The following is a 20,201-nucleotide window of genomic DNA, read 5'->3' on the forward strand; positions in this document are numbered from 1 at the left end:
CGCTCAGTCATGTCCGACTCTTTGCGACCGCATGAATCGCAGCACGCCAGGCCTCCCTGTCCATCACCAACTCCCGGAGTGCACTCAGACTCACGTCCATCGAGTCCGTGATGCCATCCAGCCATCTCATCCTCTGTCATCCCCTTCTCCTCCTGTCCCCAGTCCCTCCCAGCATCAGAGTCTTTTCCAATGAGTCAACTCTTTGCATGAGGTGGCCAAAGTACTGGAGTTTCAGCTTTAGCATCATTCCTTCCAAAGAAATCCAGGGCTGATCTCCTTCAGAATGGACTGGTTGGATCTCCTTGCAGTCCAAGGGCCTCTCAAGAGTCTTCTCCAACACCACAGTTCAAAAGCATCAATTCTTCAGTGCTCAGCCTTCTTCACAGTCCAACTCTCACATCCATACATGACCACTGGAAAAACCATAGCCTTGACTAGATGGACCTTAGGATTTACAAAACAGTATGATGAGTATAATGTGCTTCTTATGCAGATACGTTTTCCATTCTTTTCATCCTTCTCCCACCTCATTCCCGTCTCTCTCTCTTTTTTTCCCTCTTTCTTTCTCTCAAGAAACGTATAATTAATATACATCAAAGGGTTGAATGGCTCTAGTCTGTATTTCTATTTCAGCAAATATGGAATATTTAATCTTTCTATAGAGAATATGTAATACTTTATATAGTTTAAACTGCAATTTAAATAATCACCATGTGGCCTTGGGAAAGTTACTCTTCAGAACTCAGTTGTGGACAAAATTAAAGTTCCAGGTTAGATGTTCCTTTTACCTTTAAAAGACTGAGTCTGTATTATAGCTTTCTAGCTTGCTGTATTATAGCTTTATAGCTTATAGCTTTCTAACTTCTTAATAACTCTTCGTTAAGAAAATGATTTCAGTGTTATCTCAAATTTGGTTAATCTTCCTTCAAGGTATGTCAAATAAACAGATATATAGAGAAAATACTTTTTTCTCCCTCCTCTTCCCTTACCACCCCTGATATAAGAAGCATTTTGTATTGTGATGTTTTTACCCCTTCAAGATGTCTCAGAAACTAATCACATTTTAAGTAGTTTTAAAAATTTGCCATGGATATTTATCTCCTGACTATCTAGTATAGTTAAAAAGTTTTGGGTCTCCCTTACTATTCGATATGATATCTTCACATTCTGAATTTGTCTTCATGTCTGTCTGCATCATTTCATATGACACCTGAAATGTCGGAGGTGCTCATTAAATATTTGTTGAATAAGTGAATACCTGTGTTTCAGTTGCTTTCATGACATTTACTCTTAAGACCTAACCTTTTCTTTTTCTGTGTTTTCTCTCTCTTTTATTGTGCTATTTTGCCTTATAATTTAGAGGGTAGCTTGTAATTTAGCTGAGTGGCATGATAGCCATTTACACTTTGCTCTAAGTTTTTATTAAATAATATTAAGTTCAGTTCAGTCACTCAGTCGTGTCCGACTCTTTGCGACCTCATGAACCGCAGCACGCCAGGCCTCCCTGTCCATCACCAACTCCCGGAGTTCACTCAGACTCACATCCATCGAGTCAGTGATGCCATCCAGCCATCTCATCCTCTGTCGTCCCCTTACAACTTACCTCTAAAAAGGTAAATTGAAATGCCCTTCAAATTAAATGGCTTCCCTGGTGGCTCAGAGGTTAAAGCGTATGCCTGCAATGTGGGAGACCTGGGTTCGATCCCTGGGTCAGGAAGTTCCTCTGAAGAAGGAAATGGCACCCACTCCAGTATTCTTGCCTGGAGAATCCCATGGATGGAGGAGCCTGGTGGGCTGCAGTCCATGGGGTCGCAAAGAGTTGGACATGACTGAGCGACTTCACTTTCACTTTCAAATTAAATAGCAAAATCTGTGGAACTTCCATCCCTCTCTTCCTCTTTTCTCATTTAAAGGTAGCTTTAATTTTCTTGTTTTAATTGTGTATCAGATTTTTAGATCCTTTCTTTAATGAATATCACTTTGAAATGTGAAAAAAATTTTAAATTAATACCCTTTGAATGAAAATAATAATCAAATAATATTGAGCTCTCTTTATCTCCTTAATGCTCTCTGTATTAAGGCAGGCAGGAAGAATTATATAGGATCAAAGACCTGCGTTTTTATTGTGAGATGCCTCTTTCTTACACTGGTCTCTGAATTTGGAGAGCAAATCCAGCCAAATATCTGTTGCCACTCTTCATGTTACATGGGATGCTTTATAGCTCTACTGTCTTCTGTTTCTAGTATTCTTTATTCCTTTGTGAAATATGTATTTCTACTTAGTATCACTTGTCTTCTGCCTGAGGAATATCCTTTACCATTTTATCACCAGATCTGCTGGTGATGAATTCTTTCAGCTTTGTATATCTGAATAAGCCTTTGTTTCACCTTTGATTTTTTAAAAATATGTTTTCTCTTTGTATAGGATTCTAGGTTGACAGGCTTTTTTTGTCCATTTAGAGCTTTTTCCAGATGTATTTTCTCGTTTTAGTTTCTTGGGTGTGCATAAATATAAGAATGCCTACAGAGATGAGTTAAGACAATTAGGAATTGCTATAATATGAATAATAAATATTGTTTATTTTATGCTTAAATTTATAATATTTGATAAGCGTTGTGAAATTTGTTGTAAAACAAGAGCTCAAAACCATTTGTATGAATTACCCTGTTCTTTACATTTTAAGACAATGTCTTTTTGGCTTTGGGCTATAAGTTATAGATTCTTTAGTCCAGAGCCTTTAGTCTAGTTGTTTTATGGTTATTCACATTTGCATCTTTAATAAAGAACCAGTGACTATAATGCTTCAGTTCAGTTCAGTGGCACAGTTGTGTCCGACTCTTTGTGACCCCATGAACTGCAGCATGCCAGGCCTCCCTGTCCATCACCCACTCCTGGAGTACACCTAAACCCAAGTCCATCAAGTTGGTGATGCCATCCAACCGTCTCATCCTCTGTCATCCCCTTCTCCTCCTGACCTCAATCTTTCCCAGCATCAGGGACTTTTCAAATGAGTCAGCTCTTCGCATCAGGTGGCCAAAGTTTTGGAGTTTCAGCTTCAACATCAGTCCTTCCAATGAACACCCAGGACTGATCTCCTTTGGAATGCTCTGGTTGGATCTCCTTCAGTCCAAGGGACTCTCAAGAGTCTTCTCCAACACCGCAGTTCAAAAGCATCAATTCTTCGGCACTCGGCATTCTTGGAGAAGGAAATGGCAACCCACTCCAGTATTCTTGCCTGGAGAATCCCATGGATGGAGGAGCTTGGTGGGCTACAGTCCATGGGGTCGCAAAGAGTCGGACACGACTGAGTGACTTCACTTTCACTTTCACTTTCAGCGTTCTTCGCAGTCCAATTCTCACAACCGTACATGACTACTGGAAAAACCATAGCCTTGACTAGACGGACCTTTGTTGGCAAAGTAATGTCTTTGCTTTTCAATATGCTGTCTAGGTTGGTCATAACTTTCCTTCCAAGGAGTACGTGTCTTTTAACTTCATGACTGCAATCACCATCTGCAGTGATTTTGGAGCCCAGAAAAATAAAGTCAGTCACTGTTTCCCCTGTTTCCCCATCTATTTGCCATGAAGTGATGGGACCGGATGCCATGATCTTAGTTTTCTGAACGTTGAGCTGTAAGCCAACTTTTTCACTCTCTTCTTTCACTTTCATCAAGAGGCTCAAAAGGGTGGTGTCATCTGCATATCTGAGGTTATTGATATTTCTCCAGGCAATCTTGATTCCAGCTTGTGCTTCCTCCAGCCCACCTTCTAGAGCAAAACCTTTTATATTATTTCTACAGTCACTGTAAAATGCCATCATCACTTGTCAAATAAGCATGTGCTAACTTTAGAGAACATTTTAAAATTATAAATGTAATACTTGTTTATGGGTAAAAATTTGGAAAGTATAGAAAATGTAAAGAAGAAAATGAAAATCTCATGTAAACCCACCATGTAGAGTTGACCACTCTTCAAATCTTGCTGGTAAATTTCCTTCCAGAGTTTTTTCTGTGCATATGCTTAGGTTTACTTTCTTATAGAATTAAGATCAATTGAATATATAGCTTTATGCATTTTCATGCATTTTATTCATTGCCAGGAGCCAGCATGGGGAATCCCACCTATGGCAAAGGTCATGAGGAAGGGGCCTGACATGCAAAGGCAGGTCAGGCCTCATGGGGCCCCCCTGGAACTTCTCAAGCATCTACCCCAAAACCAGAATCTGTCTGTCTTATTATTTTATGACTTTCACCCACTCCTATGACATTAACAGGGGGCTATCCCCGAACACCTTCCTCTGGAAAAAGTTAACTTAGAGCTCCAGTTAACAGTCTCCTGCATATAAAAGGAGTGTCTCAGCTCAGACCCATCTGATGGCTCTCTAACTTGCCTGACAGGTTTACCTGGACTTTTAAAGCTAAGCATGTGATTGTTTATAGCCCCCCAACCGCAAAGGCATGGGAAGCTTAAAGATATAAAATATCTTAAAGATATAGAGCCTTTTTAAAAAGAGCTAGAAAACAAAGATCATGGCATCCGGTCCCATCACTTCATGGGAAATAGATGGGGAAACAGTGGAAACTGTATCAGACTTTATTTTTTTGCACTCCAAAACCACTGCAGATGGTGATTGCAGCCATGAAATTAAAAGACACTTACTCCTTGGAAGAAAAGTTATGACCAACCTAGACAGCATATTCAAAAGCAGAGACATTACTTTGCAAACTAAGGTCCATCTAGTCAAGGCTATGGTTTTTCCAGTAGTCATGTACGGATGTGAGAGCTGGACTGTGAAGAAGGCTGAGCACCGAAAAATTGATGCTTTTGAACTGTGGTGTTGGAGAAGACTCTTGAGAGGCCCTTGGACTGCAAGGAGATCCAACCAGTCTGTTCTGAAGGAGATCAGCCCTGGGATTTCCTTGGAAGGAATGATGCTAAAGCTGAAACTCCAGTACTTTGGCCACCTCATGAGAAGAGTTGACTCATTGGAAAAGACTCTGATGCTGGGAGGGATTGGGGGCAGGAGGAGAAGGGGATGACAGAGGATGAGATGGCTGGATGGCATCACGGACTCGATGGACGTGAGTCTGAGTGAACTCTGGGAGTTGGTGATGGACAGGGAGGCCTGGCGTGCTGCGATTCATGCGGTCGCAAAGAGTCGGACATGACTGAGCAACTGAACTGAACTGAACTGAACTGAAGAATTGTATTGGTGAAGGGTTTCATTGCTGAGTTAATGATTGCCGCCAGGCCTCCATATCCTTTATCTTTTAGGTACCTGGAGGACATTAATCAATGTAATTGGGATATAGAAAAAGGAATATAGTAGTTTTGATGTTAGCAATACTAGACTTTTGAGTTAGTGAATTTTCTCTTTGTTATTAATTACTGTATTCCTCTTTCTTTGTTATAAATTGTTGTGTCCTTGCTATGTAAGAATGTAACCTTAGTTAGTGCTTTCTGAGAGTGGCACCGGACTTTAGTAAGAACAACACTCTTAGGGCAAAGAAGTTTTCTGGTTGACGGACCCTTATCAGAAAAGGGCTATAAAATGCTAATAGGCCTCCTGGCCAGAAGATGATGTAAATCATCTAAGACTTGTGTATACAGCTAGGTATGCAGAGAGAAAGCCTGGTCTCGATAAGGGTCAGGGCTGCTGACCCTGCATGACTTTGTATTATCCATTCATCTCTATCTACAACTTAAAGTATGAAAGCTTTCCTGGAAAATAAAGAGACGGACCAGTTTCTTGGAAATCTGGCTCCCCCCGTGTTTTCTTCTCACTCTGTTTTCTGGCTGATTCCCCTCTGGAGCATATAGGCTCGCCATGTCTACTTATTTACCTGGGCTTCTGTGACCCAGGCGAGAGGGAGCCTAAGGTGGGGCACCCTCCGCTATTTACGAGGGCGCCTGTGGCCCTACATAGATGGTGTAAGTGCCTTGTTTTGGGGCTTTATTGGCTTTCTATGGAAACCAAGGAATACAGCCTCATTTTGTCCTCTATTTTCTCTCCTCTCTCTCACTACAGTATTCTTCCCTAATCTCTCTTTATATCTCTAATTAAATAATTCTTCCCCTAATCGCCGACTCTGTGCCGCTTTGAATTACCCTGGATCCACCAGGGCTGGACCCCGGCAATTCATCAAGACAGTATTTGTTGAGTGCTTACTATATTGTCAGGCAATGTGCTGTGTTCTTTATATTTTGTACCTTTTTCTATTTTTTAAATTTTTTAATTAGCCTCCAATTAAATAAATTTAAATTAAAAAATATTTTGTACCTTTTTAATCTCACTAATAGCTTTGATTAAATACATGAAATTATTGTTATTTCTGTTTTACATATAAGAAAGCAATGACTCCTCTTATATAATCATAGCAAGTAAGTTGCAGAGCCTAGCTGTGAACTTAGGATATCTTATTCCAGAGCCTGTGCTCAAATAGTATGTTATGTTATATCACATATTAAATACTTTTTCTACAACAGACTTTAAAGATGTATTATGCCATAGTATTATATATGTAAGTGAAAGTGAAGTCGCCCAATCGTGTCTGACTCTTTGTGACCCCATGGACTGTAGCCTGCCAGGCTCCTGTGTCCATGGGATTTTCCAGGCAAAAGTACTGAAGTGGGTTGCCATTTCCTTCTCCAGAGGATCTTCCCAATCGAGGGACTGACCCGGGTCTCCTGCATTGCAGGCAGACGCTTTACCTTCTGAGCCACCAGGGCAGTCCTTGTATATGTAAAGCATTTACATATTGCTGTTGTTTAGTCACCAAGCTGTGTCTGACTCCTGCAACCCCCTTGGACTGTAGCCCACCAGGCTCCTCTGTCCATGAACTTTGCCAGACGAGAACACTGGAGTGGGTTACCATTTCTTTTTCCAGGGGATCTTCCTGACCCAGGGATTGAACCCCAGTGTCCTGCATTGCAGGCAGATTCTTTACCACCTGAACCATGAGGGAAGTATTGTTATACTAGTATATTATTTCAAGATGTTGATCAGGTTAGCATTTTTATGTAAAAGTCATTTTAAATATCTCTGATTATTTTTTGAAAGTACTTCCTTGAAGCAGAATTACTATGTCAAAGTAAATTGTGCTTTAAATGTTGCAGAAATGTGTTGCTAACCTGCCTTTAAGAAACATTGCTCAATATATGCTCCCCAGCAGTGTCAAAGAGTAGGTTGTGTATGTGTGTGCGTGCTCTTAGTCATATCTGACTCTTTGTGACCCCCGTGGACTGTGCCCGCCAGGCTTCTCTGTCCATGGGATTCTCCAGGTGAGACTACTGCAGTGGGTTGCCATTTCCTACTCCAGGGGATCCTCCCGACCCAGGAATTGACCCCGCATCTCGTGCATCTCCTGCGTTGGCAGGCAGGCTCTTTAGTGCTGCACCACCTATCAAGCCCCAAGAGTAGTCTCCTGCACCCTCGTTAAGATTGAATATCGTGTTATAAAATTTTGAAGAATTTGATACTTTCTTGTTTTTAAGTTGTTTACTGGACAGTTATATTTCTTTCTTGTTCTACAAATTATTTTCAGTGTGCTTTTTTTCCTGCTGCCTTTTTTACTACTGTGTTACCATCTGTTCTTTTAGTGCTAATTTCTACAAATAAGTAGTCCATGCCACTGATTCGACTTCTTAACTGTAGTGAACTTTCTTCTGTTTCCCCACTCTGATAATAAAAAGTGATCAAGTATAATAGACAGAATTAAAGTGAAACTTTAAACAACATAGTAAAATTCTATATTTAGTTTCTAGCCTTAATTTTCTATCAAATTTATTGCTTTAAAATTATTTACCTCCTTTTTGAGACATCCAAGTAACATTTCTTAGGCCTTATCTTAATCTTCTCAGTGTCGTTATAGTCATTCATTTCAATGAGATCCATGTCCGTTTCCTTGATCTTTGTTTTTATTGGTGTGTGTGTTTGTGTGTGTGTGCATGTGTGTGTGTGTGAGAGAGAGAGAGAGAGAAGGAGAGGGAAAGAGACTTTCCAGGTTCTCCTTCAGTATAGATCCTCCTATTTTCACCCTGCATTGAAAGAATGTTTCTCTTCCAAAGGGAGCATCTTGAACTCATTTTTGTATTCAAGTCATTTTTTAAATGACTCTATATGAATTACTCCCAAATTTGTATCCCAGTCTTGGTGCATGTAGAACTTACTCATTTATTTCACGTGTGTCTTATGATTATCTAATATTTATCATAAAAGAAAGTGAATTTCTCTTTTCTTTGATCTGAACATGCTGTTTTCTATGTTTATTCTGTTTTTCATGGCTTTAGGTATAAACTTCCTAGTCATATTTTGTTCTTTCATTTTGCCCATTAATATCTTACTTTCTTGTGTGTATATATATATATATATATTTAGAATGTCCCTCAGATTCTTTTTTCCACTGTTTTAATTTATTAACTGAAGGATAATTGCTTTACAGAATTTTGTTGTTTTCTGTGAAACCTCAACATGAATCAGCCATAGGTATACACATATCCCCTCCCTTTTGAACCTCCCTCCCATCTCCCTCACCATCCCACCCCTCTAGGTTGATATGGAGCCCTTGTTTGAGTTTCCTGAGCCATACAGCAAATTCCCGTTGGCCATCTGTTTTACATGTGGTAATGTGAGTTTCCATGTTGCTGTTTCCATACATCTCACCCTCTCCTCCCCTCTCCCCACGTGCATAAGTCTATTCTCTATGTCTGTTTCTCCACTGTTGCCCTGTAAATAAATTCTCCAGTACCATTTTGGTAGACTCCATATATGTGTGTTACAATACGAAAGTTATCTTTCTCTTTCTGACTTACTTCACTTAGTATGATAGGTTCTAGGTTCATCGACTTCATTAGAACTGACTCAAATACATTTCATTTTATGGCTGAGTAATATTCCATTCTGTATACATATCTGTATACATACCACTTCTTTATCCATTCTGTAACTTCTTTGTCCATTCATCTGTCGATGGACATCTAGGTTGCTTCCATGTTCCAGCTATTGTCAGTAGTGCTGCAATGACACATGGGATGCACGTGTCTCTTTCAATCTCGGTTTCCTCAGGGTGTATGCCCAGGAGTGGGATTGCGGGGTCGTATAGTGGTTTTATTCCTAGCTTTTTAAGGAATCTCCATACCATCTTCCATAGAGGCTGTATCAATTTACATTCCCACCAGCAGTGCAAGAGCGTTCCTTTGCTCCAAATGCTCTCCAGCATTATTGTTTGTAGACTCTTTGATCATGGCCATTCTGATTTGTTGGAAGTGGTATCTCATTGTAGTTTTGATTTGCATTTCTCTAATAATGAGCAATATTGAGCATCTTTTCATGAGTTTGATAGGCATCTGTATGTCTTCTTTGGAGAAATGTCTGTTTAAGTCTTTTTCCCACTTTTTGATTGAGTTGTATGTGTATTTTGGAAATTAATCCTTTGTCAGTTGTTTCATTTGCTGTTATTTTCTCCCATTCTGAGGGCTGTCTTTTCACCTGGCTTATAGTTTCCTTTGCTGTGCAAAAGCTTTTAAGTTTAATCAGTCTCACTTGTTTACTTTTGTTTTTATTTCTATTACTCTAGGAGGTGGGTCATAGAGGATCTTGCTTTGATTTATGACATCAAATGTTTTGCCTATGTTTAAGAGTTTTATAGTTTCTGGTCTTGCATTTAGGTCTTTAATCCATTTTGAGTTTATCTTCGTGTATGGTGTTAGGAAGTGTTCGAATTTCATTCTTTTACATGCAGCTGTCCAGGTTTCCCAGCACCATTTCTTGAAGAGGCAATCCTTGCCCCATTGTATAATTCTTGCCTCTTGTCAAAAATAAGGTACCCATAGGTATATGGATTTACTTCTGGGCTTTCCATCTTGTTCTGTTGGTCAATATTTCTGTTTCTTTGGCAGTACCATACTGCCTTGATGACTGTAGCTTTGTAGTATAATCTGAAGTCAGGAAGGTTGTTTCCTCCAGCTCCATTCTTCTTTCTCAGGACTGCTTAGGCTATTCAGGGTCTTTTGTGTTTCCATATGAATTGTGAAATTTTTTGTTCCAGTTCTGTGAAAACTGCCATTGGTAATTTGATAGGGATCTCACTGAATCTGTAGATTGTGTTTGGTAGTATCGTCATTTTCACAATATTGATTCTTCCTATCCAGGAACATGGGATATCTCTCCATCTGTTTCTGTTGTCTTTGATTTCTTTCATTAGTGTCTTATAGTTTTCTGTGTACAGTTCTTTTGTCTCCTGAGGTAAGTTTATTCCTAGATATTTAATTCTTTTTCTTGGAATGGTGAATGGGATTGGTTCCTTAATTTCGCTTTCTGATTTTTCATTGTTAGTATATAGAAATGCAAGTGATTTCTGTGCATTGATTTTGTATCCTGCAACTTTGCTGTATTCACTGATTAGCTCTAGTAATTTTCTGATACTATCTTTAGGATTTTCTATGTACAGTATCATGTCATCTGGAAACAGTGAGAACTTTACTTCTTCTCCAATCTGGATTCCTTTTCTTTCTTTTCCTTCTCTGATTGCTGTAGCTAGGACTTCTAAAACTATGTTGAATAATAGTGGTGAAAGTGGACTCCTTTGTCTTGTTCCTGATGTTAGGTGGAATGCTTTCAGTTTTTCACCATTGAGAATAATGTTTGCTGTAGGCTTATCATATATGGCCTTTACGATGATGAGGTAGGTCCCTTCTATGCCCATTTTGTGAAGCGTTTTAATCATAAATGGGTCCTGAATTTTGTCCAAGGCTTTTTCTGCATCTATTGAGATGATCATATGGTTTTTATCTTTCAATTTGTTAATACGGTGTATCATATTGTTTTTTGTACATTGAAGAATCCTTGCATCCCTGGAACAAACCCAGCTTGCTCATGGTGTATGAACTTTTTGATGTGCTGCTGAATCCTGTTTGCTGAAATTCTGTTGAGGATTTTTGCATCTATGTTCATCAGTGACATGGCCTGTAGTTTTCTTTTTTGTCTGCTGTCTCTGGTTTTGGTATCAGGGTGATGGTGGCCTCGTAGAATGAGTTTGGAAGTGTTCCTTCCTCTGCAATTTTTTGAAAGAGTTTTAGAAGGATAGGCATTAGCTGTTCTCTAAATGTTTGATAGAATTGTCCTGTGAAGCCACCTAGTCCTGGGCTTTTGTTTTTTGGGAGATGTTTGATCACAGCTTCAATTTCAGTGCTTCTAATTGGGTTGTTCATAATTTCTACTTCTTCCTGGTTCAGTCTGAACTTTTCTAAGAATCTGTCCATTTCTTCAGGTTACCCATTTTATCTCCATACAGCTGTTCATAATAGTCTTTTATAATACTTTGTATTTCTGCATTGTCTGTTCTATATTCTCCTTTTTCATTTCTAGTTTTGTTGATTTGATTCTTCTCTCCTTTTTGCTTGGAGGCCACGAAGCAACTTTCACTTTGAAACAGAATATCCATTTCTAACCTCTACCCTGACCTAGCCTCCCATCTTGCAAGCATGGTGAACATTAAGAATGAATAAGGAAGATGGATGACCTGAGCTATAGAGTCCAGACCTTGGTAGCAAACAACCCCATATTTACAAAACCAGAAAAGATGTCAGATATCCTCATTCTGATGTGTATTTTCAAAGAAATCAAATAAAAATCTTAGGAGTCTTCTTTTTTGTGGGGAAAAAAAGAAAAAAAGAAATCGACTAGCTGGTTCCAAAATGCATATAGAAACATAATGGACCTAGAATACCAATTCTGTAGAAGAATAAAGTTAGAGGACTGACCTTACCTGATTTTTCTCAAGACTTACTACAAAATTTCTATAACCAAGGCCATACGATATTGGTATAAAAATTGAAATGGATCAATGGAGTAGAATAGAAAGTAAGAATAGACTGAAACAGATATAGTCAGTTGACTTTCAATTAAAGTGCTATAATAATTCAGTGGTAAAATGTATAATCTTTTCTACAAATAGTGCTGTAAGGATTAGATATCCAATATTCTGTAATAACCTAAATGGGAAAATAATTTGAAAAATAATAGGTACATGTATATATGTGTATGGTTGAATCACCTTGCTGTACACCTGGAACTAACACAACATTGTTAATCCACTATACTCCAACATAAAATAAAATTTTTTTAAAAGTAGATATCCATATGGAAAACAAAACAACTAAACCACACACCTTATCTTACACCGTATACAGATTAACTCAAAATTATAGATCTAGGCATCAGAGTTCCATGAAAAACTAAGAGAATACATAGGTGAAAGTATTTGTGTCCTACCATTAAGCAAAGATTTCTGAGACAGGACACAAAGCATGGACTTTTAAAGAAAAAAGTAAACTTTATTAAAATAAAAACTTTTGTTCTTTAAGAGGCATGGTTATGAAAAGATAAAGGGAATCTATATAGACAAGAAGAAAATATTTGTTAAACATTCATGTGAGGATTTGCGTCAAGGGTGTGAAGAAAACTTACAACTCAGTAACAAAAAACCCACAAATAAAAATAATTGTATTTCAAAAATACAAATGAAAGATTTGTGTAGTTGTTTCAAAGAAAATATATATGAATGTTCGATAGCATATGAATATTTGTTCAACATCATTAGTCCTTAGAGGATACAGATTAAAACTGCAGTGAGATACCATACCTACTAGAACGGCTAAAGTTGAGAATGCTAACAATGTAAAACGTTAGCAAGGATATGGAGAAATGGAATACTCGTGCAGGGGGTGCTCCGCAGAAAGAAACAGGCAGTGGAACTTCCCTCAGCAAAGCCGAGGGATCCTGAGGAGAGGTGAGCCTGCTGTCCGCCAGCCCAGCCCTTAGGCGAGCGAGAGACAATCAGACGCTACAGGGGTTCCGTCTAAGGGGTTCCGTCTAAGCAGTTCCGCTTTATTGCCACAAACTCTTGGTTTATATAGGCAAGCAAGGGGGTTCTAGAGGGCCCTCCCATAGTTGCACCAATCACGTTAAAGGTCAAATTATAATATGCCATAGTTTTACCAATCACATTAAAGGTCAAATTAATATGCCATAGTTGCACCAATCATGTTAAAGGTCGAATTATAATAGGTCAAGTCGTCATGAGCTTAACAGGAGTCTATGGTAATCACGCACCATCCACGTGTACGGAAGTCAAGAGAGCCAATCAAAAACTTTAACATAGGCCACGCCCCTATCTCTTCCGACAGACGCCATCTTGGCTTCCAACCGCAAAAGCTAGCCCCTTTTTTTTAAGGTTTCCCACGTAGGGCCCCACACACTCTTACATAGTTTGTGGGAACGTAACATTTTACAGGCACTTAGGAAATAGTTCGGCAGTACTTTTAAACATATACTTAACCTTTCAAGCCAGCAATTCTACTTGTTGGTAATTTCCAACAAAAATGAAAATGTTTGTCTACATAAAGACTTGTATGGTAACTTTATTTATAATAGACAAAATTGAGGGGGAAAAAATGTCTGTCCTGTACTTTACTCTGTATCTTCTGAATGAGAATTTTGCAAAAGGTGCAACTTGAGAAATTTTAAATTTTCAGAATGACTCCATTGTCCCATTGCACTTAGGCAGTTTGAGAACCAGTGCCCTAGACGATCCTATCCAGTATGGTCAGGCTTCTGGCAGCTCATATTGTACTTCTGTGCAGATTTGAAAGACACAGCTTTCCCTCCTCCCTCCCCTTTAGGCACCCGTCAACTGCATGTAGAGATTTGCTTCTTCTGGACTTCATATAAATGGAATCATATAGCATGTGATCTTTTGTGACTGGCTTTTTTCACTAGTATAATGTTTCCAAGGTTTATTCATGTTGCAGCATCTATCACATTTCATTTCCAAATAATATTCCATTGAGTGCATATTTCATATATTGTTTATTCTGGCACCAACTGATGGATATTTGGGTTGTTTCTACTTTTTGGCTATTATGAATAATTTTGCTTTGAATATTCATGTGCAAATTTTGTGTGAACAGGTTTTCATTTCTTTTGAGTATATAGTCAGGGGTGGAATTTCTGACTCATATGGTTACTCTGTGTTTAACGCTTTGTAAAACTACTGGATGGTTAAAGTGTTACCTGTAATGTATGTGGATTACAGTGTCTCCACATCTCATGAAGACTTCTTGTTATTTTTTTTTGATTCAAGTATAGTTTGATTTATAATATGATATTAATTTTGGGTGTACAACACAGTGAATCAGTATCTTTATAGGTTATGCTCCATTTAAAGTTACCATCTGTCTTTTTCTTAATATATGTACTGGAGTGTCGTTGATTAACAGTGCTGTGTTAGTTTGGGGTACTATCTGTCTTTTGATCATAGTCATCTTAGTAACTGTGAAGAGATATCTTACTTTAGTTTTGATTTGTAGTCCCCTGATGACTAATGGTGTTGAGCACCTTTTATATATGCTTATTTGCCTTTTGTGAATCTTCTTTGGAGAAATGCCTATTCAGATCCTTTGCTCATTTTTTTAAGTTGAGCTATAATTGACATATAACATTATATTAGTTTCAGATATATAACATAATGATTTGATATTTACATACATTGTGAAATGATCACCTCAGGAAGTCTAGTTAACATCCCATTGCCAGATGTAGTTATAAAAATGTTTTTCTTGTGATGAGGATGTTTAATATCTACTATCTTGACAACTTTCAAAAATGCAATACAGTATTATTAACTGTAGTCACCACATTGTACATTATATCCCCATGACTTATTTTATAGCTGGAGGATTGTATCTTTTGACCCCCTTCTCCCATTCTGCCCATCCCCAACCCCCATCTATGGCAGTCATCTGTCTGTCTGTATGAGCTGGTGGTTTTTGTTTGTTTGTTTTGTTTTTTAGATTCCCCATGTAAGTGAGATCATATGGTATTTTTCTTTCTATGTCTGACTTACTTTTAAGTTGGATTGTCATTTTAATATTGGGTTGTAACTGTTCCTTATAGTAGTCTAGATATCACCCCCATGTAAGATATATGATATATAAAAATTTTCTTCCAATCTGTGAATTATTGCAAATTAAAACAGTGAGAAGTACTACTGGACACCTAGTCAACTGGCCAAAATCTAAAATATGTACAATGCTGATGAGAATGTGATGTAAAGAGCTTCCATTCATAATCTTCTGCTGTTATCATTTCAAGCTTTGTACAGATTGCACATGACTTCTTAACCCTCTCATGACTTTAGTTTATCCGGTGTCCTTCTCATCCTTTACCCCTAAATGGAGGAGCATAAAAGCATTTTTCAAATACATGAAGGGCTATCATAGAAAAAAGAATTGACTCATTCTATGTAACTCTAGTAGTAGAAGATTACACTCTTTTTAAATTATCTTTTGAATAGTCCTTTAAAACTGAGAGAGTTTTGTCAAAATGCAGCACATTTTATAGTGTCTTTTTGGCCCCAGATGGTATAAACCAAGGCAAATAAAAATTATTCCTTTAAACCTTCATCAACTTGCTATACACATTCAAGTTTTGATCATCGTTATGTTCTTTCATATGCTAAAACAGGGTGATACATTTGGACTAGCCTGTTCTTTTCTTAAAATACAAAATTCCTTCCATTACCTTATTTACACGATTTTATTTTTTCTTTCATTGTTGTTGTTACCATAGTCTTAATTATCCATTTAAAATTTAACTTGTTGCCTACTTAACTGACTTCTAGTAACAATCCTCACTGGTAGCTTGGAAGTTGGTAATAATCACCTGTCATACACAAACAATTTAGCAGACCACCAAACAGCATTTTCTGTAGCCACTATACTATACTATAAAATAGCCATTATACTATTTTTATATCTTCTTAATGTGCCACAATAAGCACATTCTTTAACACAAGGAGAGTTGTGTAGTTTAAAAGCATCATGGCCAAGATTTTAGAAATAACTAAGAATCTTGGAAATCATGTTTTAAGCTGGCACTCTATAAAACATAATCACTATTGATGTAAAAGTTTGTTAGTATTATGATTCAGTTTAGTTAAACATATTTTTTTTTTCTTTTTAAACTTTATGTAGGAATATTGTAATCTATCTGGTCAGTCTCAGAATTTTAGGAAGTTCAGATTAACTGGTCTCCTTACGAAAATATAAAGCCACACCTTTATAAAATCATGGAGAAAACTTTGTTGTTATTCAGTTGCTAAATTGTGTCTGACTGTTTGTGACCCCATGGACTGTAGAACATTCCAGAGTTTGCTCAAGTTCATGTTCACTGAGTTGGTGATGTGCCCTAACCGTCTTATCCTCTGCTGCCCTCTTCTCCTTTTGCCTTCAGTCTTTCCCAGTAGTATCACGGTCTTTTCCAATGTTACTTTAAACCAGAATTATTAAATTAGTCTTATTCATCCAAAGACTCACTTTTTCACTTTTATTACATGAACTTGGTCTCATATGAAAAAACTTCTAAGCTTCTAGCAGAATCTCCAAGAAGGATTTTTTTCTTAAATGTCTAGTACATTGAAACTCTCATTAGGTACTAGAAAAGAAAATTTATGAAAGTGATTACTATTCTCTATGAACCAATTAGATTATCACTCCTTTAATTTCAGAGGCTTTATAATTCAATTTATTAAGACCTTTCTAAGTTAGGAACATACTTTGTACTCACATAGTGAGATCATGGCTTCTCTCAGTTACTACAGCACAGAGAACTTGTTGCTTCAGTTCTGCAACCTCGGGAACAAGTTAAGTAATCCAAGAATCACAAAAACTCACTGGTCAAGATTTCAAAGGGCTTTTTCCTTTCTAGGGTTCATGAAATTTTTTTTTAATGAAATGGTTTGAGCTCCCAAATAGACAAAAACCTTTGACAAAGATCTGGAGCTTGGAGACAAATTTTTGAAACAGTAAGAGTAACTTTAAAATATTTTGTCAACTCATTTTTTGCGAGTGGGAATATATTATCCGTAAAACTAATTGTGGGTAATTTTTTCCCTCTTCCCAAAGAATACAAGTCAATGACCAGATTGTGGAAGTGGATGGAATCAGCTTGGTGGGTGTCACACAGAATTTTGCTGCAACAGTTCTAAGAAACACCAAGGGCAATGTCAGGTATGTGACTTGAGTTATATACAATTTGATTACTTGATATTTTGTTGAATTTTAGTTGATGTAAGTACCAGAAGAATTTTATCTAAATACTAAAAACTTGTCTTTAGTTTAAAATTTTTCCTTCTTTATTGTGATTAGTTCATGTAAGTTAAGACTAAAAATTATATTAATAATATTCTAGAAAGACATGAAGATATGAAATATATAGTATCAGTATGGTTAATTGCTGAGCTGTTTTAGCGTTTTTCATTGCTAATATAGCAATAATTTCAAGGAAGATAGAATTTCTCAGTAAATATGAATTAGGCCCCAGATCCCTTCAATAAAATCAGTTATGCAGTAAATTGAAATGATTATACATATATCCAGTGATACATGTTACTTAAGACAAGTAGGCGGAATGATTTAGGTTGATAAATGCATTTTAAAATCTCTTTCTTGTTTTAAAGAATGGCAAGGCTAATCTTTGATAAACTATAACTTTTCCAACTTAATAGGACAGACTGTACATTATTTGGAACCTTAAATTTATATCCAGCCCTGACGTCCTAAAATTTATAGTCTGGAAAACAAATAAAGTAGTTCTGTGCCAACTAAAGTCAAGGTTTTAATAAATTTTAATTTTGGTCGCAGGGTACTTATTTTTTAATGTAGTTTTGCTTATGCCTTGTACTTTTCCATAAATCCTATAAAGAAGCACGTAAGGAGACATTATTTACTGTGTATAATTATGAGTGTATTTTAGTGTTATCTTCAAAATGAAACTGCCAAATATTCTGAAAATATTGATGAGTTACTATTTCTATAAAGAGAGTAATATTAGGATTTTATTGCAGCTTATTTTATGTTGCACAAGCATGGGTTTACATTTTATAATTTAGATTTTTCAATTGGAAAACATCCTTTAATGATGTAGGGAATGTTAACCTAAATGACTTCTGTTGGTGCTATGTCAATGATTCAAGAATACGCATCATCCTAAGAAAAGCATGTAAAATAATTAGAAAGAGTGCAGGGAAAATTTGGAGCTGCATGGGTGGGTCCCTCAGTAAATGTGATTGTCTCTGCAGAATTGCTGTCTGTTCTTCAGACAGCGCTTTTCTGTCAGTGTAGAACTTGGTTTTGAAGCTGCTCATTATGTTTTCGCAGTGAATGTTAAAGTGAAATAAGTAAGAAATATGTTCAACTTATAAGAACATTTCTCAGTTGGAAAAAAGTTTGTAGTTACATAGACTCATAGCCACCCCTTTCTTTCCCTTCATAATTTTGTACTCACTTCAGGCCTTGTACAGATGGCAAATGGCTTCTTAATTGTCTCATGATTTCAGTCTTTTGCTTCTTTAATCTGTCTTCATCTTTACCTGTAATGGAAGAACATAAAAGCAGTTTTTAAGTAAAGGCCTATCATGGAAAAAGCAATTGACTCATTCTACATAACTTGAGTAGTAGAACTAAGACTTGTGGGGAGAAATAATAATTCTTCCTTTGTTATGTCCCTCTTGTCTTATTTTTTTTTCTTCCAACAAGAAGCCATAACTTTATTAATAATAGAAACAATACAAATTTCCAGCCCAGCTTCAGTTACTCTTTTGAAACACCAAAAAAATTCCTCTTTTCAGGTGGTTACATTGTTAATTCCATAACAGCATTTACAGTATCATTGCTGTTGTTCTTCAGGGCTCTGACTGCCTCTGCTCTGGAAACGTTTGCTTGTGACATGACCAGTTCTATGTCCTTAACTTCCACACCGGTTTCATCAACCTCTCCTCTTGTATAGTTGGAGTCTGTATGGTTTCTTAAATGTTTGAGACAGCTTCACAATGGCAACCCACTCCAGTACTCTTGCCTGGGAAATCCCATGGGCAGAGGAGCCTGGTAGGCTACAGTCCATGGGGTCGCGAAGAGTCGGACGACTGAGCGACTTCACTTCACTTTTCACTTTCATGCATTGGAGAAGGAAATGGCAACCCACTCCAGTGTTCTTGCCTGGAGAATCCCAGGGACGAGGGAGCCTGGTGGGCTGCCATCCATGGGGTCGCACAGAGTCGGACACGACTGAAGTGACTTAGCAGCAGCAGCAGCAGCACCTTGAACTTGGAATTTCTCAGCAGCTGCTAATTGTGCTTGCTGAGATAAATCCTCCATCTTGGCTTTCCCCCAAATTATGTAGGTATCTAGGCTCTTGTATACATCTGCTTTTGTGATGACAAAAAGGATATTGTTAGATTTCCAGATATTGAGTCTATTAACCCCTGTAACTTCTTGAAGACCCAGTTTGGACATTGACGTCTGTGCCTTCTTTTCCCTTTTGCTCTGTTTTGCTTTCCCGACTGGTTCTTCATCGATTTCATCCACTGCTGCCAGCTGGGCTTGTTGTTTGGTTGCCTGTGTAGAATCCTGTTCCTCAAGCTCTGGTACTGATTCATTACTATCAGTTTCTGTCCCAGACTCTCTCAGCCTGTTGTTTGGTTGCCTGTGTAGAATCCCTTTCCTCAACCTCTGGTACTGATTCATTACTATCAGTTTCTGTCCCAGACTCTGTCTCAGCCTAGGGCTGTGGTAACTCTTGTTCTTTAACAAGGATGGTTTCTGTGGCTCCACTGGGCATTTTGATTGGGGTATGCAGGTGTTGATGTTTGGCAAAAACCAACATGACTCTGTAAAGCAATCGTTCTATTAAAAAATAAATAAACTTATTAAAAAATACGGGGGCAAAAAGAGAACCCCTCTCCGCTTTAGAAAGCTTCAGTGGCCCTCCATTCTGTGCAGAATCTAAGGTCTTTTTAATAAAAAGCCTTTCACCCCCCAGGCTTATCACTTGTGCTATTCTGTGTTTAGCTGCTCAGCCATGTCCAACTGTTTGTAACCCCATCGGCTATAGCCCGCCAGGCTCCTCTGTCCATTGGGATTTTCCAGGCAAGAATACTGGAGTAGATTGCCATACTCTTCTCCAAGGGATCTTCCCAACCCAGGGATCGAACCTAGGTCTTCCACACTGCAGGCGGATTCTTTACCAGCTGAGCCACCGGGACGCCTGTCTCAACGCCTGCCTCTCCCTATATTCGTGCTCTAGCACGGTATGACTAGTGTAGCCATCATCCTTCAGACATGCAGTATGGATTCTCTCTTCCAT

General features: G+C 37.9%; 1 protein-coding gene and 1 pseudogene across 1 annotated transcript in view; one reads left to right on the plus strand and one right to left on the minus strand.

The window, feature by feature from the left end:
- The window catches only part of PPP1R9A (protein phosphatase 1 regulatory subunit 9A), a 334,795-nt gene that overhangs the window by 189,773 nt on the left and 124,821 nt on the right, over positions 1-20,201 (plus strand). The window contains exon 4 of the mRNA XM_052638347.1: positions 16,964-17,068. Coding sequence (XP_052494307.1) covers positions 16,964-17,068 — 105 coding nt within the window. The remainder of the gene's footprint in view (positions 1-16,963; positions 17,069-20,201) is intronic.
- LOC128046217 (nascent polypeptide-associated complex subunit alpha-like) lies at positions 18,692-19,676 on the minus strand (annotated as a pseudogene).

Source organism: Budorcas taxicolor, chromosome 4 (genome assembly GCF_023091745.1).
Source record: "Budorcas taxicolor isolate Tak-1 chromosome 4, Takin1.1, whole genome shotgun sequence".
Lineage (NCBI taxonomy): Eukaryota > Metazoa > Chordata > Mammalia > Artiodactyla > Bovidae > Budorcas > Budorcas taxicolor.